The 27493-nt window shown below is 42.5% G+C and overlaps 3 protein-coding genes across 3 annotated transcripts in view; 2 read left to right on the top strand and 1 right to left on the bottom strand.

Moving 5' to 3' along the window:
• kcnb2b (potassium voltage-gated channel subfamily B member 2b) overlaps window positions 1-16759 on the top strand; it is an 81024-nt gene extending 64265 nt beyond the window's left edge. Inside the window, exon 3 of the mRNA XM_029458120.1 lies at window positions 10318-16759. Coding sequence (XP_029313980.1) covers window positions 10318-12267 — 1950 coding nt within the window. The 3' untranslated portion in view covers window positions 12268-16759. The remainder of the gene's footprint in view (window positions 1-10317) is intronic.
• A 985-nt stretch (window positions 16760-17744) lies between these two features.
• Window positions 17745-23971, top strand: terf1 (telomeric repeat binding factor (NIMA-interacting) 1). The gene is made up of 9 exons (XM_029458206.1): window positions 17745-17977; window positions 18659-18751; window positions 19385-19512; window positions 19672-19758; window positions 19863-20012; window positions 21890-21984; window positions 22077-22174; window positions 22266-22336; window positions 22425-23971. Exons 1-9 carry the CDS (start codon window positions 17791-17793, stop codon window positions 22584-22586), a joined length of 1071 nt encoding a protein of 356 aa, XP_029314066.1. The 5' UTR covers window positions 17745-17790; the 3' UTR covers window positions 22587-23971.
• Window positions 22820-27195, bottom strand: sbspon (somatomedin B and thrombospondin type 1 domain containing). The gene is made up of 5 exons (XM_029458208.1): window positions 26670-27195; window positions 25698-25892; window positions 25271-25349; window positions 24324-24500; window positions 22820-23851 (listed from the first exon to the last, which is right to left on the bottom strand). The coding sequence occupies exons 1-5, from the start codon at window positions 26890-26892 to the stop codon at window positions 23734-23736; spliced, it is 792 nt and encodes a 263-aa protein (XP_029314068.1). The 5' UTR covers window positions 26893-27195; the 3' UTR covers window positions 22820-23733.
• Window positions 27196-27493: the final 298 nt, after the last annotated feature.

The raw sequence follows: 27493 nt of genomic DNA on the forward strand, positions 1-27493 counted from the left end.
TCATTCTTTATACTTGGTTAGGATTAGCTGAGTCCTCGGTGACCACTGCAGTCCCAAACGAGCCGGAGAGAGAAAGTGTGTTTTTCCTTCTGTGCGTGAAGGATAGAGAGTATTCAAGGAATTATCTCAACTCCTCCTCTGCGCATCGAAACTCAGGAGCTTCAAACTGGAGTTTTCTCTCCACCTCTAACTGACCTCCTTGCAAAATAAGATAGAAAATCAAATTTACAAAGTAAAAGAAACAAGCCCACAGGGAGGAGGAGCTCCCTCTTGTGGGTACACTGTTTGTCCAGCTCTCACTAAACAGAATGTTTCTGAGGTCACTCACAGCTCAGTGAGTGACCAGTGAGTAATCCTGCCATCGTTAATGTTCCCGCTCGTAGCGCTGTAAACAAGAGCTTCCCCTGATACTGCAAATGTTATCTCATGTTGTTGGGATTCATCATAGCGTTCATTGAGGCCGACAGCTTTTGCTTTGAATTCCAATGTGCTGAGTAACCTCTCTGTACCCTGAAACCTGTCGCCCGCCACTCAGAGGGTTTCTGCGGCTCGCTCAACTCAGTGGTGAAGCGACAAAGCTGCTTTCTGCTCGGCTTGTGCGAGTAGAGCTGCGAGACATCCTCATGGTTACAGAGTTTGACTCAGACAGCAAGGTGACGCCTCGTCATTGAGGATAACAGATAGAGGAACGAGAGGGGGGGGGGGGGGGTAGAGAGCTTTAGGAGCCTGATTGGTGCAGCTGCATGTGACAGTGTGTTTTAGAAAGAGAGAAAAGCAATTGTGAGAAAGCGAGAGAAAGGGGGGGGGGGGGGGGGGGGGGTGTATGTACTGGTGTGTTTGTATGTGTGGGAGGTGAGAGAAGAGTTTCTCCTGTGAGGTTTTCTGGTTCTCATCTGTGAAGGAAAAGCACCCTGGAAAGGTGACAGGAGAGGAATTCTTATTTATCTCAACACACACACACACACAACACACACACACACACACACACACACACACACACACACACACACACACACACACACATCTTCCCAGTCCTCCCTCAGCCTCCAAGCTCAGATGGATGATGATATCAGGAGACTCAGGGTCAGAGCAGCTTGTAAGAGATCCTTCCCACTTTTCCTATCTGCATACGTGCAAGCGATGCTCTGGGGCAGCCAGGCGCCCGGCGAAGTATCTGCAGAGCATCATAAATGTTAACTGTTACAGCATCCAGGCTGCGTGTTTGTTTCTCCTTCCTTCCTGGTCCTGGAGGAAGAGTTGATTATGGGGCCTTTGCCGGGTGATTAACACTGCGATCGCTCAGGCGCAGAGGGGCTAGCAAAGGTGATTACACTTCGCCCTGTTGACTGCTCTCTCTGCCGCTCTCTCTCTGTCACAACAATCGAGATTCTTATCGTCTGAATCGATTCAACACTTCCAATAATTGATTTTAAAACGGTTTTCCCAACAAATAAGAATATTGCTTCTGATGGACTGTAGTTTCGGAGAAAGTGAAAGTCATTAGTGCAAGTTCAGCATGAATAAATGTTACCTATGGTCTTAGGTTTGGTCTTTGATATATAGCTTTTTAAAATATAAAAACTCCATAATCTTAAACACACTTTACCTTCATGCCATCATCTGCTTCAACGCATTCAAGAATTGATTTTTAATCAAATTGTGAGATAACGAAAGATGCACACCCTGTCCTTTGGTATTATGGCTTTTTTTAAATGCATCTTTTGCACATGCAGATCTTCTATAATGAGCATGTGTTTCGATGTATGATTTGCACATATACATATATATATATATATATATATATATATGCATACTAGAAAAAGCCCTCATGTGCATGTACATGTGCTGGCTGTATCTGTGGTCTGCCTGCTGTTCTCTCCTCTCAGGGGAGGGAAGTCAGAGGCATATAGGTTAATAATGTTGTCAAGGCATGAGGGCCGAGGGCTTGTTCTCCCCAGAAACACACACACACACTCACTCACGCACACACACACAGAGAAACACATACACAATGCAGTGCACACACAGAAACATATGCACACACACTTTTTTCCACATTCACCACCATCTCTCCTGGCAGGGAAAGAACATGGAGGAAGGACATTGTTTAGATTGTTTTCAATGTAAATATATATATGTATATATATATATATATATATATATATATATATATATATATATATATATATATATGTATATATATATATATATATATGTATATATATATATATATATAGATCATCAGAAAGATATATTGTAATGCTGAGACATCGCCAAAGCAATTACACAGCAGTAAAGTAATGTTAACTGAAGAAAGAAATAAGAACAAGCAGACCTTCAGCTCCAGCTGTTTAATGGCTCGTGGCAAGTTGTTACATATTTTATTCTACAGTAATTACTTTTATTGGATTTTCTCCCACTAGGAGTTGTATCTGCAGGTTTTAAACGTTGTGTTTCATAAATACATGTTTCCTCAGACACATAAAGCTTGTTTCTGCCACACAGTTAGTAAACCTTCTCTCGCTCTCTCTGACATTCGTGTTGTGAAAGTCGCGGGCCGTGATTGGCTGCAAGGTGGCTGAGAGGGCGATAGTGATGGACAGATTACAGAGGAAGGACAGCGAGAGCGGCAAAGATTGGCGCGATTAGAAGTTTGCAGAAAGTGAAAAAAAAGTATTGACCTAAATCTCAGTTGGTTCTTTCCATTAAATACTTTGTGGCGCAGTGTGCATGACTTTCCTCGCTGCCCTTGCTGGGGGGCTTGATCTCAGCTGGAGCCACTTTAACATCCAACGCTTAATTCACAAAACTGCTGAGTCGTCGCAGGAAATAGCATCAGCACACTGTGGGAAATCTTTTTGTAATGCCCTAATGAAGTATTGTTGAGCTGTAATCAAATCTGTGCCGTAGACTATACTGGGAGTAGAAATGTGATCGCACAGGGCAACGTTACAGGATGCAGGAGCATTAGGTTTCTATTTCAGTCAGCGGAGGGCTCAAGGATCCTATCAGAGCTTTAAATAAATTCATCGATGCACTCGATTGAGAAAGAGAGTTGTGGACTTTCTCCCAAGGTTGAGTCCAGACATGTCCTTACTCACCTGTGATGTGAAGTTTAGCATTTGAAGGGCAGCTGTTCGGGTGTGAATTCATCGCGTGGCAGCCGACTCATAAATGTTTAAGTTTGCCTGAGTGCTGTTGTGCTGTGTGATGCATTTTGTCTGCATCGCTGGATGTCACTCACCTGTAATTGGCCTTCCTATTTACTCATTAATATGCAAGAATGCAACGTTTAGAATGAGCTTTAACTATATACATGTGTACAGTAGACTTCATCCGACCCTGCGTCTACAACTGACACTGTTTCTCTGGCCTTTACAAATAAAAACAACTAAATATTAGCTTGACAAACTTTGGATTATATAAAGGTTTACATAGACTCGGTGTGTATTTTGCATAAAACTAAAAATATCTTTGTGGAATATTATAAGAAAAACAGTGTTTATTTAATGTAACGTAAGCCACAGATGTTAGCATGCCCAGCTAACTATCTCCCAGTAATCTTGCTTTATACTTTCTATATCATTATCTAGCTACAGGATTACAGGAGGCTTCTTTAAAACATCTCCATTTTAGGACTGGAACCTGCAGCTCTTTTAGCATCATGTCATCATGTGCATACTTTTTTTAACTGCGCTCGTCTTAAAATGAACCAGCTGGAAACATCATAAACAAGTCAGACAAACTTTTCATCCAACTCACAGAACAGAACAACGCTCGCTAATTAAAGCTGATAAACTCTGTGGGGAAAGTGACCGTCGTCGACTCGACATGAGCCCTTTATAATCTGCTCTTTCATCACTGCGAGAGGACGGAGGACTTTGTGTTTGACAGTGGGGTGGAAACAGGTGGACAAACTGTGGACTTCACATTTGTATTTCGTTCCATGTGGCTGCAGAGTTTGGCAAGAATGCATGTTTTCCAAGTTGCAGTGAGTCTCAGGACTTGTAAGGATTCAGTACAACGTGTTAGCTAATATAATATGTTATCGTGTCACTCAGCCGAAACTGATCGGAGCTGTAAAAGAGTTGTTTCCTGTTCTGTGCCGGCGACCGCCCTGACGGATGAACACACAATATTTCATACGAGCCCACTTTCCTCCCTGTGGCTACAAAAAAAAGAAAGCAACACACAAACAAATATCAGTGAGTGAAAGGCTTGGGGGGGAGGAAGCACACGAACAATGTGTTTACAAGAATGGGAAGAAAAGGAGACACAACAGGGACGTTCCTCAATATTGTTGAAGGGCCATTTAAAACTGTATTATTGCTTCTTCCTTTGTTTTCTCTCCTGTGATATTATAACTAAATCTTCTGGAAGCAGAGCGGCCTGCAACGCTGCTGCGGCGGAGATCTGCTTATTGTTTAAGGTTCCTCTGAAAGGTATCTCACACCCTCAGCGTATATAACATTGTCTGACCCTCAGGACCCATGCTGCTGCAGGCCTCCAGCAAGGAGAGGTCTGTCTATTAAGCTTTGTGGGGAAAAATAATGAACTTACAAAGTTTGTCTCATGCTGACTGTCAGGCACCTCGCTGAGATCGACCCTCAAATTGTGACTTTAATCACATCATGCCAATACTCCTGATTAAAGGTTGCCAACAGTCGAGCTGACTGATGACAAATGAAATGGTAAGTGACACAGTATGAAAGAAGAACTGCATTATGCAAGACAAATGAGTTATATCCTCTGCAATTATTGACTGCACTGAGAGCTGTCAGAGATATATGAACAGCTCAATAGTTTTTCTTGAAATAATAAGCCTTTATTATTATCCACTAAACTCCCACTGGAGTTGCCAAAAATAGTTTGCCAGGTGGATTCTGGAGTGTTTTATTTTATCAGATTTCATAGCAAAAAAAGAAGCTTGGGACATATTTTCAATTGCACATATTGCCACAGTTTCAAGGGATTCAGTCGAATCACTTTTTCCACTTTTTCCCTCCACCGCTTTATAACCTCAATTATCTTGTCCATAGACTAATGCTTTTAGAATTGAGGCTCAGATCGTAATAACCGTGGCATTTCTCCAAACCACTCTAAACTTTGCAGGAGCTGTGGGACAAAACAGTGGACAACCACCAAATATTACTTCCCCCTCTGCTTCCCTCTCTCTGTGAAGTCGCTCACAGAGAACAGAATCACCCAGCAGAAACTTGAGAGTGGGAGGGAAGATGTCTCTCCTCCATTGTTGATTAATTATGAGTCTCTCTAAGGGTGCATGTATTCAAGTCGTACCATCACTATCCATGCCTTATAAATCTATCTTAAAGTATGTGTGCCAGGATCCTTAAGAATGCCATATTCACTTAATGCTGTCATTAATTGCCGGTAATGGCTCGCTCACAGAATCTGTGCACATTTAGGAGTCAGACTTTGCTATTCGAGGTCCTCCTCAACATGTTTCCAGCATCTGGAGCCGTTGGTCTGAATAATGGAATGAAACTGCCCACTGGTTCATGTGAACTTATTATGATCGTTCATTTAATTAACAAATTATTCTTTGTTTTAATGCACAAAGCTGTGCAGCCAACACTTGCGTGTGCTGTGACGGGGTTATCCCACTGGAAGAGCTACAGTCTCAGAAGATGAAATAGCACACAAGTCCTGGGATCAATCCACATTACCATCGCCATAATCGCCCGGATTGATTCCGCAGCAAAGAATTATCATACCCGAGGAATGGCTCTATTTGGCCGGCACAAATTGATGACACAAGGGGAGGAGGGGGGGGGGGGGTGGTCAGTGGGGACATCAGAGGTGGATCATGGTCCATAAGAGCTCTGAGCGAGGAGATCAATAGAGGCTTGCTGGGCTTGGCTCAGTGTCCGTAATGTGATGTGTACCCAATCAATAGCCTTCCCAGAGCTGGCAGATGGGCCACTGGTGTGGAACGGGTTATTTTTCTTCGCTGTGACATCTTTCCTCCCTCAAACTGAGGAATGATGGGGATCCGGGCAGATGTAGGGGTGTAACGGGGCTGTCACTGATGACAGCACATTTAGACAGGAGTTAGTTGGCCCTCCTGCGGGAAGTCAAAGAGGAGGGGGAAAAGTGATTCCTGCAATTATAGGAGTAGTTGTTGAGATGTCAGGTGGCTGAAGATGGAAATCAAGAGAGGCTCAGAGAAGAGGCACAAGAGAGCTCTTAACTCGAGTGACTCCGGCGTGTTCTCTCCTTGGGATCAACTTCACACTCCCTGCTCGCATCTCCCAGGGGATCTAACGCTCCCTTCAAGGAGCCGTGGAGAGGAAATTGTGAAGCTGGGTGTTTATGCACAAAAGGGAGGGATTGAGCCAAGTGATTTATTTTTATAATGTACTAAAGACCAAAGTATCCAGGGAAATACTTAGAGTATTGTATGGAAATAAAAGTCATGTGACATCCAATAACTGTCTTTCTCCATCTGTCCTCCGTCGCATGAAGCAGTTTTCAGCACAGTCATGCTAAGCAGTCTCTGCAGTAGAACTGGTGCAGGACGATGAACGTGTCACCTAATCACCTAATCATGTGCAAGTTAACATCCCGTCTCAGCCAATCAGGTGTCATGACTGAACATGGCCTGGCTGCATCCTGAGGTCGGAGCCCCCACAGGAACAGAGAAAGGGCTTACGCACAGTGGAACCTGTGTCACTTTATTTAAGGACATTTATAAATATAGCTGAGGCATGACAGCTTCCATTTGGCTTTGAATGTTGCTGTTTATCTTTGTAGTCAGACATTTCACTTTTTCTACATTCCAGTAGAATCTGTGAAATGTGTCTCTCTAACTTATCGTCTCAGACAGTATGTGTGCATGCTTGGTCAGCAGGTAGCATTGATTCGTTTAGTAAACTGATCTGTGCACGAGTGACGTTTTAATCCCTGTTAATCTTTGGACTCCTGTGCAAAGATTTGAAAAGTGTCCGGTTCAAATATCTTGTTTCATTTCCTACCTGTTAGCTTTCCTCCGCTGGGTCACTTCCAGGTCACCTGACGTGGAAGTGACCGCCTTTTAATCCAGCTCTCACGGCATTCGTTGCTAAACTTAAAACCACCACACATGCAAATCAGAGGCAACGAAGACTGAATCCAAGTAATTGATCTTCTTAACTACTCCCACTCAATTACAGTAGGTTAATACAAGCCACCTCAGTGTTGCTCATCCTCGCACTCAAATGCCATTTGCTGGTCCATGAGCAAGGGGTGCATGTGTGTGTAGGAAGGTGAGACTGCATGGGTGTGGGTCAGTGAAAACATTAATCACTTTCCCTCTCTGTCTGTGAACGTGTGTGTGTGCAAGTCCATCCATTCAGCTGTTCATAGTGCAGCTTTAAAGGGCTCACCTGCTCCAAAGTGTGGAACAGTCAAAGCTTAACTGTCTCCTCCAGGGCAGGTAGTGTGACTCTAAATACAGAATAATTGACCTCTAAAGAATGGGTGACCTTTAGGGTGTATTTTCATTAGTCATATTTACTCTTGTACATGTGTCTTTTTATTAAGCTGCATGATTTACTACCAGCACATCTATGAACTGATCAAAATCATTATCTCTAATCTACTCTCAAGAAACGGATCTTCTTATTTATTTTGGGCGAAACTGAACATGTTTCCTTAAACCTCGCCACTACAGTGACCATGGACACTATAAAGCTCAACAGTGAGTTTCTGGAAGTTAAAATATAATTAAATATTTTCCATTATGTCGTAACAATCCAAGGTAGACGTACCACGAGCAAGAAGATTGTGAAAGGAGGCTCAATGCTCCTGCAGAACCCACAAGTCTGTGTGATCATCATCATTTGTGCTGTCATGGAGAAGTACTACACTACCCACAATGCTAAAGTGTAACATCAATGTCTCTGATTGGTGAAGCTCAATGTTGTCTTCATTTTAGATCGACAACAATAGTTTTCAAAGGTGGTGAGTCGCCAAGTCACCATTCACAATGGATTATGGGATGTGTAGTTCCTTCACTTCACTTGTACCTTTGGCCGTTTTTTCTGTTTTCCAATTATTATCATATTACTCAGAATCAAATGTTTTATGGTCAAGGTTCATCTCGTGAAATCCACTTCCTGAACCGGAAACATTCAAAAAGTGGGCAGTTACTGATGAGCTCTGTTGAAGATTTAAAGCTGTGCGCGTTGCTACTTTCGATTATTCCTAATCTACTTGTCTACCTTTGGAGCTGATTTAGTGCCAAGGTGTTCAGCAACAGGAACTCCAGGCTCGAGTGTCTTAGCACCGGGGGGTGAGCCTCAAATGTGCTTGCCAAAAAGTCCAGAGGTATGGCACAGTGCGTCCTTACTGTGACTCCAGTCTTTCAGCTCGCTGCCAGGCCAGGCCCAGGTTGCCTCACTTAGCTGCTAATAGGTTTAACCTAAGCAGCAGCAGTCATTTCGTGATAACACTTACTCTGCTGAGCCATGACACCACTTTTGCTATCTGTCTCAAGACTTTTTTCCTCTTTGCTTCTCGCCTAAAAGAAGGGATTTCTTATGTCTATTTCAGGCAGTGTCACGACCCTGTGGCCATTTGTTTTCCAGTGTGTAAGTGCTAGCCAGAGGCTAATGGATAGAATATAGAAATGACTGACCCCTGAACACTTCTGCAAAATCCTTGAGCTCCATCCCTGCATGATATTCAATAATACGGGATATTTGCTGAAGTCTCAAAGGACAGACTGCACTGTGTAAATGTATCTAAGATAATCAGTGCAACTTGTGATTAGTATTCAGGGAGCCTTGTTTTCCTATCTTGTCTGAGAATCTTCAATCTTTGTTCATTAGATTTTAATAGGTTTTATATAGCGCAGGTCATAGAGGACTTCACACAGAAGAATGCAGATGTGTCCATGCTCTGGATTTCAGTTCATTGTTGAAGTTGTGCTGCAGTACTATAGTGTGTAGGACAGATACTCTTCACCTGTGTGGGTTGAGACTCTGGGCTGTGCAGAGTTGAGCTGTGGGAAAAAAGGGCATCGGCTAATCCGGGCAGCGTTGTAAGGAGTTATATGTCTCTTGTGCAGAGCCACAGATACAACCAGCAGAGCTACTATAGAAGTAAAGAGAAGACCGATGAGAGACATGTGATACTTCTCATAGTCCACCAACAAGGCACACATACTCACCACACAACACACTGTTATTCAGACCCATACATTGCTCACATACTCTCTTTTTATAAATATCAAACCTCAGTCAGAACGTCTCAGGTCAAATGTAATCTATCCAGGTCAATAAATCCTGGTGAATTTAAAGAGCTGCAGCCTCAGGTGACCTGGTGGGATTATACAGGAAGTTCTTACCTATTTATTTACTGAGCAGAAGGCACAGGAAACAATATCAAAGCATTGCAAATTCCACAAGAACAAACGGATGTTTTCAAAAACGTGTTGCAGTTATTTTTCTTTTATCACCGAAAGCAATAAATTATATTCTGAGACAGATGAAGGGAATGTTAGACTGTTGCCAACAGGTGGAGCCAAAATCCTTTTATCCTTTTATCTGTTGTAGATACACACACACACACACACACACACACACACACACACACACACACACACACACACACACACACACACACACTCCCCTATTTCCAAAATAGATTTCTGACCCAGTTATTTCCCCTAATTTAAATGTTCTCCTCATTTCATAATCTATCCTTCAACACTGCATTAATTCAAAGATTTACTCGTTCGGTATCTTCTTTTGTCGTTTCACATTACCATATTAACTTCCTTTGTCCGTACAAACAACACTGTGACATGCATTCACATTCTTTATGTTCACATCATTTGTACTCCAAAACCTTTTTAGCTTTTATCTCTGTCCCTAATTCAAATCCGACACACATGATTATTCACAGTTTTTCCCATATCTGCCACAAACTGCTGAGCCATAGCATGCTGAGATCTATAACTTGAGTCAACATTTTATGTGTATTTATATAAATTCTTCTTCTATTTTTCAGTGTATTAATAATAGGGATGCACGATGACATTGGCACGTCATCGGTAGCAGCAGATAAAGCTTTAAAATTAACATATCGGCTAAAAATGCATATGTATATTACATAAAAATAAATTTGGCATGTTTTAGATGTAACTTAAGTTGAAGTAAAAAGTCTAAAAGTCTGCATAATAAAACTTAAAAAATACGCTTCTATCAGTAAAGGCATCGACCAAAATCCAACATCGTGCATCCCTAATATTGACAGTAAAACATTTCTTGTAGCCCTACTAACATTTTATTCCTTTCTCTGCTCTCTTTTCAGATTCTAGCGATCCTCTCGATCCTGTTCATCATCCTCTCCACCATCGCTCTGTCTCTCAACACCTTACCAGATCTGCAGGTCACGGACGAGTTCGGCCAGGCCAACGACAACCCCAAGCTGGCCCACGTAGAGGCCGTGTGTATCGCCTGGTTCACCATGGAGTACCTCCTTCGCTTCCTCTCCTCTCCTAACAAGTGGAAGTTCTTCAAAGGCCCACTGAATGTCATTGACCTGCTGGCCATCCTGCCCTACTATGTCACCATCTTCCTGACTGAGTCCAACAAGAGTGTGCTGCAGTTCCAAAACGTGCGCCGTGTCGTGCAGATATTCAGGATCATGAGAATATTGAGGATCCTGAAGTTGGCCAGGCACTCCACGGGCCTCCAGTCTCTCGGGTTTACTTTGAAAAGGAGCTACAATGAACTGGGGCTGCTTATTTTATTTCTCGCCATGGGCATCATGATATTTTCCAGCTTGGTGTTCTTTGCTGAGAAAGACGAAGATGCCACCAAATTCACCAGTATCCCCGCGTCATTCTGGTGGGCAACCATAACCATGACTACAGTGGGCTACGGTGACATTTACCCACAGACTTTACTTGGTAAAATTGTGGGTGGGCTCTGCTGTATTGCTGGTGTGCTAGTAATTGCTCTACCCATCCCCATCATTGTCAACAACTTCTCTGAGTTCTACAAGGAGCAGAAGAGGCAGGAGAAGGCCATCAAGAGGAGAGAGGCGCTGGAGAGAGCCAAGAGGAATGGCAGCATTGTGTCAATGAACCTAAAAGATGCCTTCGCCCGAAGTATGGAACTGATGGATGTGGTGGTGGAGAAAGGAGAGGACAAAACCTCCCTGGACAACCACCTGTCGCCTAGTCGCTGGGGCAGCTCAACCATGCACGCCTCCTCCGAGACCTACTTACAAACTGCAGATAACAGAAACCCTGAGCCGCAAAGATCGCCTCGTATAACCATCAACACCAATGGAAGTCCACAGCGGATAAACAGGACCCCGCAGCACCTTAATGTGCAGAAACTGGAGGAGATGTACAACCAGATGACCACGTCACAATCCTTAACCAACCTCAACACTACAAGCTCCATGAGCACTCTGAGCACAAACGTGACCACGACAGTCTCACCGAAGAAATCTCAAAGCCCTGACTTTACATTAAAAGAGGAAGTAGAGCTGGAGATGAAGGAGGTCCAAACCTCCTCGCTAGATAACTTTGCGGGCTCCTCTGCAAACTTTAGAGAACAAGACTCCAACTCAAAAAAGGAAAATGCTGGACCTTGTCGACTCAGACACCCCAGGGCACCACCCTACTTGGATCTTAGCCAACTGAGGGCCATTGATGACGACAACTCCCCTGACGTCATATTCAAAGACGGCCTCTATGAATCAGAGGTCCACATAGAGGACAGGGGGAGCTTTAACAGCGCTGTGGAGAATATCCATAGGAATAACCCTCTCACAATAAAGGGGTTGAACGTCAACTTCGACAAGACCTCTGCTGAAGGCCCGCTGACACCGCCCAGCACTACCTCTCCTGGAGACATCAGCTCCAGCATCCTGGAAGACGAGTCCCCCGATGGAGAGACGTCTCCGCTCATCCTCAGCACGGTGGAGCTGCTCCCAATCTCAGAGGAGGAGACCTGCCCGTTGTCGCCTAAGAGGCTGGTGGTCGATACCCCACCCGGCGATGAAGATCAATCCACAGAGAACCACGAGGAGAAGCATCTGATGGAAGTGGCGGGCGCTGCAGTTGCTCCCTTGTCACCCAAAACAGCAGCACAAAATTGCACCCAAGGTGTGGTCGGAGCAGGCGAGGAAGTCAAGGCTGACAGCAACCAAAGTGGACACAAAGTAGAGAACCACATGTTTACGTCGGATATCCACCTGATACCCGGGGACGGCAGCCTCTCTCCGGCCTGCGAAACCAGCATGTGACTGTAAAAGGAAAGCTCCGAGGGACAATAGGACCCACTGCAACCTCAGCCCGGCGTGTGGGAGAGTAGGAAAGGGTGCAGTTGTAGTGAAAGAGATTTTTGCATGGCATGACAAGTCCCTTTTACTTGTGTTGTTGCGTATTACTGAAAAAGAAACTGCAGTGCAGATTTGAGAATGACTTTTGAGGCAAACAGTGGGTTTTAAAGAGGAGGCTCATGAGGGAATTCATCAACTTATGTAGACATTTTGGTCCTCCCAATGTACACAATGACAGTCTCCTTTTTCTAGCAAAAGAAGGAAAATGCACAGAGGGACTTATCTGTAAAAAGCATGCATTTAAAAAAGACATATATTTTACGGTGCTTAGTTTGCTGAAAGCGCTCCACTGTAAATACTCGGACATCTAAGGCCATGACAATGCACAGGATGGCAACGGAAACATGTCACTGAAGGTACAAATAATTGTAATGTGAAACGGGAGTTGGGGGGGGGGGGGTTGAACTGAGAGCCCTCAGACTGGGTGTTGCATCGTAGCGACCTATAAAAAAAAAACATATCATTACCTTTTGTGGAAATGCAAAGTGTTCCCATGACGACCCTGTAATGTTTTTTTCGTGTGAATAACGGTGTATGAAACTGTAACGTTGACATTATTGCTTTTGGTTTTCATAGCGACTGTTGAGCTTTCAGTTGATGTTCAGTCTTTGAAGTAAAGACCGGTGGGCGGACAGAAACACCTTGATCCCCCCACAATCAACCTGAAGTCGCCAAATATCAGAAACTTCCACTACTGAAAATATTTAATGTGGTTTCAGAAGTCACGACAAGGTTTAAGATTATTCCTTAACAGTAAATCTTATTTACTCTCAGATAAACATCTAAAAGTAGTTCTAAGAATAAGAATAAGTAGGAGTAGATGTTTGTAGAGAAATAAATCTACAGTAGGTAAGTGAGATTCAGTAAAACAGACTATTTATTTATTCAGCACAGTAGATATGGTCATTATTACACAGATATGCTTTACACTATAATTATCTATTTTGGCAATTCAAAAGGGATAGACTACAATAAAAAAAAATGACAATGCTCCCTCTCATATCAATGGACCAAATCAAGCACAGCTTTCATCTATCTCAGCTGCATAGTAACATATACGATTATAACAAGTATTATGACAGTAGTTATGTTTTTTCTTTCCTTATGGTTTGTTTACCTGCATTGTGTTCATGATCCTCAGCGCCCTGATGTCGTTATTGACATTTGTTCCATACTACTGCAAGTTTATCCCGTCCTGCTGATGAGTTTAAGGCATTCTTTACATATATCCGTCGTGTCTTGGACTGTAATTTATTGTGTTTTATTGTGAACAAAACTATTTTCAGTCGAACTTAAACCCAAAGGAGTTTTTTTCTTTCTCTCTCTCTCTCTCTCTCTCTCTCTCTCTCTCTCTCTCTCTCTCTCTCTCTCTCTCTCACTCTCTCTCTCTCTCTCTCTCTCTCGTCTTCTTTCTCGCTTTTGTTTTACACTGACTGAAGATATCCGTTGTATGTTGCCTTTGATTCCAATTTTACTGCTGGAATATTAGTGTTTTGTTTCAGCATGACACTGAGTGTACTCGTAGTGTGTTTGTGAGAGCCACACAAACCAGAGCGACAGGAAGTACGTGGGTGAATTCTTTGTTGTTTGTTTTATTGTTTTATTTCATATTATTATTATTATTATTATTATTATTATTATTATTATTATCATTATCATATTTTCTGTTCTCACAGAGAGGTGTGGAATGTGCAATACCGCATACTGCAATCTATGCAGGCCAAGAATTGTGGCACTTTATTTTCTGTCTACGGGATTTGTAAGTGTACAGGCAGAAATGACTTGTATTTTTCAAATGTTATATCTTTAATATGAGGCAAAATAGTATTACAACTACCAGAATCTCACAAACAAACAATGCAAATGAGAATTTGACATTTACTTTTTCGTATTATATGTCTGGCATATGCTGTCTCGCACTTTAATGCCAGATATTAATGGACCTCAAATTTGATTATCTGTGGGACTAGGGATCCAAATTGACCACTCTGGGCCTTTTATATTGCTGTTAGATTTACATCAAACGTCTAACTAGATGTCTGTGGAAGATATTAAAGATAATTTTATTTCAATGGCCACACAAAAATGATTTTATGTTTTTTGTGAATTAACGTTGAGAATGATTCTATTTTTTCTAAACCAAAATGGAGCACGACCACAATTTCCTGCCATATGGTGGTTGAAATGATGCGTGCCTTTTCATAACACTGCTGTTTATGAGAAGGTAGCAAGTCATTTTGCTTTGTTCATATAGCACTGTACAGAAAATTCTAATTTTATAGGTGAAATCAGGTCTTTATGTAATAGATACAAGTAATGTTATTGAGTTCTCAGGTTTTCTATAACTCTCTGATGTTCCAATTGGATCGATTCTCTGTTTTTTCTTTAACAGCTAATGTCAACTAGTTATACTTCTGTACTTTTCTTGAAAGGTGATGTTGTCAAATCCACATTGATGTCTTGGCTCCTGGGGTAAGGAGCGGCAATATTTCTCCCTCCTCCTGGGTAATCTGTGCACCACCATTCAGTATCCCCCGTCCGTCCGTTTGCAGTGAGGCAGGAAGAGGCGCCAATGAAGGGACGAAGTTTTACTGTGAGAGAAAGAGACAGAAGGAGAGTTTCTAACTGAGCACAGACAGGCAGGAAGTGATCACTAAACGGATACATCTGATTATTTCCCATGCTGACACCACTTTAATCCTGTACGGCTCCGGAGGCTTTGACCCCAGGGCACGCCCTCCGGCACGGGGATCAGTGGGTGAAAGGAAGGTCTGGATGAGGGAAAGCTGAGAGTGTTTAAGGGTAACATCTGTATTGTTTAACCTGGAAGCTATTTTCCATGTTTTTAATTATAAATGACTCATTTTTTTAATTGGTCCAGTATTGAGTGAGAGCGCTGCAGCTGCTAAACAACCTGCAAGTCAATCCTTTGGGCAAAGTACGTCCACAAAGGTTTGTTTTGCCACTGAAAGGCTCAGATTGTTATTATAAGTGTCGACATCATGGAAAGGAGTCTACTGATAAATAAATAAATGTTCTGTAACTTTCACTTGATCCGCTCCGTTTGTTATCGTGTCTAAAGTCTCGCTCAAGGAGAAGTCTCGCTCTGAGATCTTGCTCATGACATCCACATCAGAACAATAAGCTAAATATTCAGCCATGACATTGAAAATCTTTTAGATGACACTAAGCTACGCTTTTTATACTCCAACACAGCAAAATGTGACGACGCCGGCCCTCCTCTCTCCAACTCTCACTCACGTTTTCACTGCTGTCTTCTGGCAACAAGTCACATGACACAAAAACAAGCAGATCAAGAAATAGGTAAAGAAAAACATTTTGTTTATCTGTTGCTCCTTAAATGTTTTCACTTATAATAACAATCTGAGGCTGTCGGTGGCAAAAACAAACTTTGAGTGTACATTGACGGTGCAGAATTGCACGATATGATTGCATTGCAGCGCTCTCGCTCATTACTGGACCAATTAAAAAAAAATAGTTGTCACTTTTAGTCACTCAGACACAAAAACATGGGGAAAAAAATACAGATGTTTCCCTTTAAGAGGAGGAAGTAGTTCCATCACATCAGTTTTGGTCCATGTTTATTTTGTCTGTGTACATACTGTATGCCCAGACCAACATCATTTAACTCGGTTATCAGAGATTCACGTGAGAGCTCATGGACTCATCTTTGGAAACACCGGTTCTCTGGTAGAAATGCGGGGTCAGCGGGGATCGTTGTTGTTTGAGGGTTACATTCTTTCTTTATGAAGGACGGTTCGATGGTAACCTTCTCAGTTAAAACTATTATTTTTCTGTACCTGTACATTAAACTTTTCCTAACATCCCTTCTTTGTCTCCGTGTTAGCCTCGAGTAATCCTTCATTTTGACAGGTTAGGGTCGAGAAACAAGGGATTTAGATTGATCGGATATATTCCCTTGGGATGATGTTTGTGTGGAAATTGATTGTGTGAGCTGACAGCGAGTGGTCTTTGTCTCACTGTCTCACGATGGCATTATCATCTGTGATACCGTACAGAGTGGAAAGGTCGTGTCTTTATTTTCTCTGAGAGAACGGGTATTGTCCGTGTCACTCATGCGTGCTTACCCAACCTTGCTCCCTATAATGCGTTAAGCTACACATAAGTTTCTTCTTATGTCTCTGTGTACTCTGCCTCTTAACACTTTTTTTCTGTTCAGCTTTTGGAGAACATTATCATTCTGAGCTACAGACTGTTTCTGTACAAAGCGACATCTTTGTATGCATGTAGTAGTCCGAACAATTATGTGACCACAGAACACTTTGTTATGGTACATGTATGTCAACATTTCTGTAGAGCATTGTTCCCCATTACGTCTATTAGCATATGCAGAATAACAAATAAATGTGTATATAACTCATGTGTTTGTGTGTTCTCTACTAATGTTTATAGGTCACATCTGCATCTGGATGCATTCTTATGCAAAATATGGCTCATTATATTTAGATTAGTGCTTACAGAAAGTTTGCATGTTTTCATTTTTTATTTCCATATCCAAAAGTGCAGACGTCTCAGAAATCTGGCGAGACCGGTTGATAAATGATTTATCTCAAATGTATTCCATTACACTAGATGAATTAATGGATGTGCACATTTCTCTTGTGTGCTGCTGCCAAACAGTGAGACTGAACATGAATAGCCGAAACCAGAAGCTCTGGTAATGGGACGACAAAAAAACACGTTGATCGTGATGAATTTCCATTATCTTGATATTTGTGAATATCTTCACAACGCTGTCTTATAGAGAAGTGCAAAATAGAGCCTGATTTGTTTTTTAAATACACTAGTTATCATGTCAGAACCACAGACGTCATAGTTGTTTAGCTTGTTTTTGTTGTTGTTGTTTTTTTGTAATTGTTTTGGTCTTTTTATAATAAAAATAATTCTATTGTTTTGCCCTTTTTTATAGTCATTTTGAGTTTCTTTGTGTCCCTTTGCCACTGTTTTGCATCTCTTGGTAGTTGATTTGATCTCTTCGTACTCTTTTTATGTGTCTTTGTAGATGTATTTGAGTCCTGGCTGGTCTCTGTGAAATGTGACATGTTGTAGATGAAGACCACTTTGGGCCCTGGGCCGGGGCCAGGTGGGCTGTTCAGTAATTCATCCATGGCTGTAATACAGCCCAATACAATAACACTTTGACAAAATTACCAAAACATTGAGTTATTTATTTGACATAGTCCAAACATTAAAAAAATATGAAAATTAAGTTCAAAAAGGGCTTATTCTTTTTGGTAACTGATATATATTTAACTTGTATAAAAGCTGTAGTTGTAGTTACTCCTCCTGACCACCACACGGCGCTGCAGGCTGCCAAGCGTGGATAAAACAGCGCGGAAATCAAAGAGGATAAAGAAATGAATCTTGAAACTGAATATAAAAAACATGGGACCTGAAATAAAGAATAAAAGCTCCTCAGCTGCGAGTCTCACAGACACAAGTATCGCCGGGTTTTCGCGTGTTAACAATGTTACTACTGGGTGGATTTTGGACTTTATGTTTGTAAGTCTGTGTCGGCATTTCAAGAAAGGAAACTTTGAAGAATTCAATGAGACAATTTTGACTTTACAGGGTAAGTTACTCAAAGCTAACGCAACATTAGTTAGCTAATCTTTGTTAACTTATCCGCAACAGAAACACTGTTTACCTCGTAAGATGTAGATAACTAGTTGTTAACGTCAACGGTCATTTACACGATAACAAACCACAAGGTGCTGAAGTAATGTAGATTATTTAGAAATGCAAAGTTTAATACCAGTGGTGTTGAAAGTTGATGTGACAATAACAACGTTAATATATTACGAGGAGATAATTTCCAGTCTCGTGTTAAAACTATAAATTAAAACTCTGGTTGCTCCTCTTAAACTGACACGAGCGGCCACACCAGCAGACGCTGAAGTTGGCTTCAGATTGGTAGTTAAGGGCAAAGGTCAGGGTTCATTAACTAACCGGTTGTTGCTCCTCTTACTGATGTTAAAGCCTTAACACTGTCTGAAAACTACTTTAACATGTGTGAAACCTTTTTATTCTATTTGTGAAAGTAAAATAAAGTAGATTTCTCTTTTTCCACATCTAAAGTTGGTCAATGTGTGAAGAAGTTGTGTCCCTTTTTTATAGCCTAGAGTCAATTGTGAGTTCCTACACCTGCTACAACATTATTAATTTAAAACCATAATGCACAAATTACCATACATTTTACCCCTGATACCTGCAGAGACACCACCTTTATTACTTATTTGTTTTGCTTCTCTAGCCATTTCTGAGAGTTCAGTGAAAGGAGAAGTCCATGATGAGAAAACTATGATCTGTGCTTTCCTCGCGAGAGTCATGCACGGGAAGCAGTTGGGTAAGTCGTTTCAGTTAGAAGTTGAATTAGGCTTCGCTCTTAGACGTCTTTCTACACCTGCGTACAGTATCTCCTATAATACTGTTCGGGTGCTTTGTTTTCTTTGGCAGTGTCACCTCGCACGATAATCACATGACAGCAGACTGCAATAAGCAGCAGAACTGAGTACACTTTAATATCTGTTTATTTATTATTAAGTAATATCTTTACCATGATATTCAACAACATTATTGCATATTTTACTCATCGTGAAGTCCCATAGAAACTATAATGACCTGTGACAGCGTCTCAGCAGCAACAGCTTGTGATTATATGTATGCATGTGTCATTCACACGCGTACATATATGGAAATGCATGCAAAAGTCTTAATTAAGCCACTCTTGACATTTCTTCATCTGCAAATTGTTTTTATTTGTTAATTTGTGCTCTCAAAACACTGAGTCTGTTTACAGTTTATGTTGAAACTGATCCCAGCTGAAGGTCACGTGCAATGCGATGTTTCAACGTTTTGCTGACAGTTTGATATAACAACTGTCATATCAGAAAAGTAGATTAAAGTACTTTTAAAATGTATCCTGTGCTTCTTTACTCCGCTTACGCTCATAAGTAAATGGTCTGACTTCTGTCCCCAGATGTTCTGTTTGAAGAGGACACACATGTGATGCCTCTGATGTCTGCGGCCAACATCTGGACAGACCTTGAGGACACTGTGGCAGACGAGAGTTTGTTCAAAAACATCACCATTCTTCTGTTTGTCCAGGTAATCGCACAAATTATTTAGGGGGGGTGGGGGGGTAGATACATTCCAGACAGGCTTTAAATGTGAATAAAAATGAACTGAATGAGCCTGAAGGTTTTGCTGTCACACTGGGAGGGTTTGTCTTAATGTTGATGAAGTGTCTGATGCATTTGTTCCCAGTCTGTGGCTGTGTGCTTGGATCAAGGTCAAGAGTCATCTGCCTCCTCTGCCCTCAAGTGGTTTGAAGATAACCACAAAGTCCCAGAGGTCTGTGTGTCCACTACTCTCTTCTCACAAGCACAGGCTCGATGTGGGAATATTTGGCGGCCTCGATTGATTTTAATGCTTTACAACTAAACATTTCTCAACAGAACTTGAAGGTCAAACTGTCAACAATAGTGACAGAGAGAGAAACTTGCCACCCGCTCCTCATGAGCTTCAGCTTCAACCGCCTGCTGGAGACGCTTCAGTCTTACCTGGATGCCTACCTGGAGAAGAATCCCTCCGACTACCTTCTGAAGGTGTGTGTGGTGTGTGTGTGTGTGTGTGTGTGTGTGTTGTGTCAGCCCTGTTCAGTCGACTTCATAAGAGGTATAGGCGAGTTGGACAATGTCACCTCAGCACCTTTTTAACAACATGGTTTACAAAGTGCTTTGTCAGACGAAGTAAAAGCAGGATGCTCAGAAGACATTGTAACGACAGAAAGCCAAACAAAAGCGAGACATTTATTATAAATAAATAAAAATAATAAAAGTGTTAGGAGTAGAAGGACCTCACATAAAAGCAAGTCTATAAAATAGTTTTTAACAAGCGATTTAAGATATTATTGCTTCTGCAAACCTCTTCTTCTCAGGGAGGTCGTTCCAAAGCCGAGGGGCCCCGATGGGAGAAGCACCTTTTAGATTTAAGCCTCGACTTTGCAGCGACCAGAAGGACCTGAAGGTCTGAGGCTGCTCATATTAGCTCAGCTTTATAGCTTGGGCCAGACCCAGACGTGCTTTTAAAGTGATCAGTAAAACTAAAAAAATCAATCTTACACCAGAGCAATGAGGCGTCAAAGCCAAACGAACAACGATAAGCCCCAACCTAAACAATGCTAAACAAAACTTGGGATGAAAACTGGATCAATACCAAATACAAACAAAAGTCATATATAGCACTGAAGCACCGATTCCAACACATTGGATACAGAGCACGTGACTTAACTGATGACATTAAGATACAACCGACTCTAGGATCCACACACACGAGTACAATGCATATGGCTGACGACACCAGCAGCCCCGACTGTCGAGCTGGCCAGGCAGTTGTAGCTTCTGGTCTCTCCAGCGTCCCTTGGATTGGTGGACCGGAACAGGTACACGCCAATCATAACTCGGTCGTCATCAAGGTGGGAGGAGAGGTATCGTTGCAGCCAATCAAGGGGCGGGGGTCACACATTGCAATCTGCATACATAATAAGGAAACAAGGTGCATGCAAGTACAAGTAATCCCCACAGATAAATAAGGCCGTGGCCGTAACACTGACAAATAAGCAATGAGAACAGCTGTGCTGTAAATTCTTCTGTCTTGGTGCGAGACATCAACCAAGAGGATTAGTCCCGTCATGCTCGCAAATGAAAAATATAGATTAAGTTTGATGCTTGAAAATTTCACACCAACATCTCAAAAAATGATTTTGAACTTTATAACATCTTTGATCCAAACAAGTGTGACAATAAAGGTCAGTTTTTTTGCTGCTCAGCTGTTTTTCAGATGGAGAATATCTTCAGCTACATGTGATTTAATTGGCCTGTACATGTACAAATAAAAACGTACAATTATACTCTGAAGATGCCGGATCTTTAAAGTAGACTTTGATATTCTGAGACAGAAAACGAGAGGATCTCTCAGGCAAATCTGACCTCACTGGGTAAATATGTAAGTTTGAGGACTTATAAAGGTGTGTGTGTGTGTGTGTGTACCTCTTTAATAAAAGTATGCGGTACCTTTTTGAACAATACATCATGTGTCCAATGTTTCGCGGTCAAGGTGCAACAAACAGCAGTCAATAAATGATCTTGTGTGCAGACTGCTCTGAGTAACGACCACCTGAAGGTGCTGATGTGATGTTATCACTCATAGCTAATTGACAATTTGTCATCAAAATTAGTTGTGAAGGGCAAACTGCCACATACAGCGGCGTCCTCCTCAGGGTCTAATGAACAGACCCCAGAGTTTACAGAGTGATTTACATCAGGCTGAACTTAGAAGGATGTTGTAACGACGGGTCTCATTAGTTCTGCTTCCACGTTACGGCGACACTTGAGCCTGAGACGTAATTGTATAAAAAAAGGTAATATTTAGTAACATAATTCATGTTGGTGTGTGTGTTGTTGTCGACCTCTCCATCGATCAGGCAGCCACAAAGATGGTGCAGTCCTCACACACGGGGGACGACGTGATGCAGGTCAGCGCTCTGCCAGGAGAAGCAAAGAAATCGACAAGCAAAAAGTAGGAAGTCAACTTTAACACCTCCAGTTGATTTATTGACACCTCCTCATGAGCCCTGTTCTGTATTTAAGAATATACTTTCACTTCCACAGAACAAAACGGAAACTGCTGAACACTAACATCGTGGACGAATGGGAAGTTGATTCGTGCAGGAAGTCTTATGTCACGGTCAGAAGAATCTCCCAGAGTGGTACGCTTTGTTTTCCTCCATCTTTACATTTGGATTTCGTGCACATTTCTGAGCGTTACACTAACAAGAACGTTGAACGTCTCACCGTCAGAAATCTCTCGGCTCACATCTGGGAAGCCCATGGACACCTCCAAGATCCAAAAGAAAAGAAAATCCCCTCAGGTAAATACAACCGGGTAACTGAAGGCTTCCTTCCCTTTCAGATCGGATTCACTGACATTTTAATTCCTTATGTTTGACTATGTTTTAGAAATGGACGGACCAGCAGGACAGATACCTCACGGCTGGAGTTAAACGTCACGGCCGGGGGAAGTGGTCTCGCATTTTATTGGATTATGACTTTGACGGACGCACCGGCACCATGCTCAAAGACCGCTGGAGAGTTTTAACGAAGATGCTTAAAGTCGACTGAAGAGCGAGAGCGCCTCACTAACTTCTACAACGCAGATATATATATTACCTGTAAATGAGCATTATGACCCTTATTATTGAAAATGTTCCTTTTGGGTTATCTGTTCAGTTTGCACCAAGTGATGTGTGTGTGTGTGTGTGTGTGTGTGTGTGTGTGTGTGTGTGTGTGTGTGTGTGTGTGTGTGTGTGTGTGTGTGTGTGTGTGTGTTGTGTGTGTGAGAAAAAGACCACAAATATTGTTATAATTTTAAGTTAAACATTTTTTTTCATAAAATTGTTAAACGAATACAACAGTGGCTTGTTACAAAACAATATGCAACGTCAACTTTGATAGGTGCTTAATGTGTCCTTAAAAAGTGAAATCCTGTACAAGTTGCAACAGTGGCTTTACATGATGTGCAGTGATACAGAACGATGTGCAGTGGCGATGCTTTTATAGCAATGTGTAGCATATTTATTAGAAACATAATTGCGTTGCAGGACAAATCTGAGTCTTAAAGGGAGAGTTTGGATTGTTTCAAGTGGGTCAGATGTAGTTTGTAGAAGCAGACAGGAAGTACCAGCAGGGAGCTCAACAACGTGCTGCTGTGGATGTATTTTAGACGCCTGAAATAATCCAAATGAGTTTAAGTGTACGCTTTCTTTAGAATACTTTCACCTCTTTACCTCGCTGTCAGTCGGCCCTGTCTGACTGGAACTGAAGGCTCTCTTCAAACACACCAGACTCCATTGAGGAAACGGTGACTTTACCTCCCAGAACTTAGGAGTTGTTGTTGTTCTGCCGCTGCTTCATTGGTTATTTTGACTTATGTGACTTTGTGGGTTTAAAGGATTTGTTGGAATTCATCAAAGTCGCACAACAGCACCACACTTAAACTGAAACACATATTTTCAGGTGTCTAAAATACGTCCACAGCAGTACATGCTATCTTCCTGCTGGTACTTCCTGTCTGCTTCTCCAAACTGCGTCTACATGTACCTCATTCAACCACACTTCAAAACATCCCAACTATCCCTTTAAGTCTCGTGCGACTGCAGCATTGAAGCGTCTGATCTGGAAACAGTTTCAGTGTGACTGACGAGGGGATCTTGGCTGTGAAATGTGATTTGTGGACAGCAGATCAGAGTTCTGTGGAGCTTTGTTTGGATCAGATGAAGACGAAGCTGTGCTGCGGTGGACAGTCGCACTGCTGGGTTCTCTGGATCTTCTTCCACGTCCCGCTGCACTGATGGTTCCCCACCGCCTGCCAGTGGAGCAGAGCTTCTCTGCAACACAGTCGTCTTGTTTATGTTTTGGATCGTTTCACACATTCTTCAACAGTTCACATTATTTGCACTTGAATTGAAATGTTAAATAAAAAGATGCTATCTGACAATTAATTAAAATGAGACTAAGTTCTTATTGTAAGTGGCAGGAAATAGTAAAATGATCGTACTTTATGGAACCTTTTTAGCATTATTGATCACACGGAAGGCAAAATGATCGTCCAACTCTAATTATCGTACATCTGGCAACCTCTCATTCTGAATGTTACAAAGAAGCAGAAGTATGAACTCGTGTCATGTTTGCTTTCTTTAGGAGAGTAGAATATTTGTTGCAAGTGCATCCATAAAAATGTATTATTAACAGCATAGTTGTTAAAGAGAGGAGAAAAAGGGTATCTGCATATACTCAAGATTATACACACACACACACACACACGTGCACGTGCACGTATAAAGGTTCATAACTTCGTACTTGTGTGATTCCAGGCCGTCTCCTTGGCAGCTGCCACTATTGTTCCGCATGGCAGGAGGTTCACACGCCACACACACTTTATAGCCCTCTGTTATGTAGCGTGTCCAGTGTGTGTGTGGCCGGTTCTGCACGCTGCAGTGGGGGGTCCGGGACTCCAGTGTGAACTCCACACAGAACCTGAGGGGAGGAGGGTCGGGGTCACACAGTCAGTTCTGCAATATTAGAACCACTTAATCAAGATGTACAGAGGAGAGTAACTGAGTACATTTACAGTACTTAAGTACACATTACATATACAAGGTACTTGTACTTAAGTATTTCTGCTTTATGCAACTTGTACTCCAACACATCGCAGAGGTAAGTATTGAACTTTTTACTGCGCTGAATTTGTCTGAAAAGTAACTAAAGGTGTCAGATTACAATGCATGCCCTTCCTGTCCAGTACAAGCTAAATACAGTCTTTAAAAAGCCTCTTGTATCAGCTGGAACATGCATCGTCACAAAGCTGAAAACGTTTTGCTAACATTGCATACTTTTCTAAATGATCCGAGTACTTCTTCCACATTTGCTAAAGTAACTACACAACAGAAGGTCATCTTCACCCTGCTGGTGACGGGCACAGGAGTCCCTGTGAGCTGCACACACCACCTCTACTGTCACCTAGATCTTTTGTGCATGTGCTTTTCATGTGACAGTCCTTATTAAAGTATTACATTTCAAAGGGTTGTGGGCCGTCTCTCTCAGCGCTGCTTTATTGTACTTATTCTCTGTAGACAGACATCCAGGTGAGCAAACAGCTACTGGTCTCACGCACATGGAGAAAGAGTTGGTTAAGGTTACACAGCATAATGTTAAGATGAAGTTGACCCCTGACAGCGTTCATGAACAACTCTTGAGTTTAAAGACACCTGAGGTTGTGCAGCTTTACATGATGATGTGTAACATACCCAGCGTCGAGGGGGTTTCCATAGTTGTCATGTTTGGGCCTTCCCTTTCCAAACTCCATGCTGGTGATGAATGCAGGACCTGATAAGAGACAACGGTTCAGTATTCTAGTAGTAAGTTCATGTTTAGCCCATTTAAAGGGACAGTTCACCCTGAAGTTGCAAACTGTTGGAGATGTCGACCTTCTCAACAGCAATGTGTCTTTACCCGGTTACTCAAAACAGTCCACAGAGCTTGTGAGCAGTTTCATGAAGGAATTATTTTTATTTTAAGCATCTACTCGTGGACTAAATCTCCCTACAGGTAAGTATATATATAATATAATATTTAGATTTTTGGGTAACAAGTCCCTTTAAAGTGCAAAGTCAAGAGAAGAATGCATGTAAAATAAAAACAGTAAATTGCAGTACTAGTAAAACATTTGTATACCGGAGTGGGGTCCACAGGGGCCGCCCTGGTGGTCTCTGTACTCCCTGCAGCCACTTTGCTGCTGCAGGCTGGGACAGGGCTCTCCGCTGTTACTGGGCTGCTGCTCTACGTGACGGACACGGACCCGTACTGAAGGCTGACAGGGCTTAGCACAGCCGCTCCAAAAGGTCCAGTCGCTCACAGCACAGTCCTGAGCTGGATGTTGGCAACACATACTGTTATTACAGGATATCCTCTGTGCAAACAATCAAAGTGCTTCAAAACTCACAAGTTGGACTGATCACATGTGCAGAGGGGATTGTTGCAGCAACACTTAAAACCTTGCAGCGTTCTTGCAGAATGCATAAATACACGGAGCAAATGATGTAGAAAATAACTTTTGATCAATGTGATAATTAGTGTTTCCTGCTCTACACGTTGTTTAAGAGCATGCCATGTGCCCACTCAGTCCCCAAGTCCTGTGATTTCTCTTTTCAGTCATCAGGCTTTGATGCATTAAGCATGCAGATTTAGTCTCTCCCGGCCTATAACACATATTAGGTTCGCTCGGCTTGTTTGACTGGAACTGTAATTGCTACAAATGATTGACAGAATCACATTCTTCAAATATTTGTACTAATTCCATTATGTGGGCCAGTCCTCTGAAATGAGCTTAGACACAGAGTTATTTGCTGAACTGATTATTGTGATGTAGCAGCCACGCCATAAGAAAGAGTGTCGACATTGTTTTTAGTGCCCTGCACAAGTTAGAAGGTGAAGATAAATGTGCACAGTTTCACATGCTTTGGATGAATTGTGCAACACAGGTACTGAAAATAATCTTTCTTCTCCAATTATCTTTATCTTCTGTCCGGTAATCTCTCTTTAGCAAAAGGTCGAGTTATCTCGTGCGACAGGTTATCTCCCTCTGGTATATAGTTAAGGTGTGTGCCAGAAAACAAACACTTCCCCTCCATTCACCCCTCACCTCACCTGGGCACTCTGTGAAGTAGTCGAAGCAGCAGTCCTGGGTCCTGACGCAGCCCTTGTCGCAGTAACACGTCCCGTACACACGATCCATCCTCCAGTCAGTCGTCAGACAGCTCAGGTCTCTACCCCGGCAGCATTTCCCTGAACAACCCGCAGACACCAAGTGGTTTTTTCCCAGAGTGGAAACCACCAGCAGCAAACAGGCAAACTCCACAGAGGATCCCATCCTGAGGGGTTAGGACCCCTGAAGTAAAACCTCTTGTGTATAACGCTCCTTCTCTCAATGTGTATTCCCTCCCTGGTCCTACTCTGCCACTCTCATGACCGTGAGGTTGGAAATACCAGCCCAGCCTGTGCTCCGCCACAGGAACCCTTGTGACCTGGAAATTCCTGTGTCCGTCTCCTGTGTCCAGCCCTTCTGAATCCCTCCAGAAACAGGTCTGCAGCAGAGCAGCCTACAGCACAGAGCGACCCCTTCCAGCTCTGCTCAGACTCCCATGTCCCTCAGAGTCTCTCTGCTCCCAGCTGAGCACCTCCCTCCAGTCGGTCGCTCACAGGAGGAGACAATGAGGGCATGGGAGGGGTGAGCTGTTTCGCCTCCTACTTTCTGTCTCTCTCTCTTGCCTCTTTCTCACCTGTCTTATTGTTGTTTCTTTCTTACCCTCTCCCTGCAGATTCCCTGTGACCCTGATGCCAGTCTCTGCCAGCCCAGACCTCTGCGTCCCAAAAGAAAGGGAGGAATGTGAGCATTTGGCAGGTCTCCAGACCATTGTGTCAGGGGCCCCGCGAAGCATTGTAAAGCCACCCTTTGGTTCTCACCTCTCTCT

This window comes from Cottoperca gobio, chromosome 20, assembly GCF_900634415.1.
Source record: "Cottoperca gobio chromosome 20, fCotGob3.1, whole genome shotgun sequence".
Lineage (NCBI taxonomy): Eukaryota > Metazoa > Chordata > Actinopteri > Perciformes > Bovichtidae > Cottoperca > Cottoperca gobio.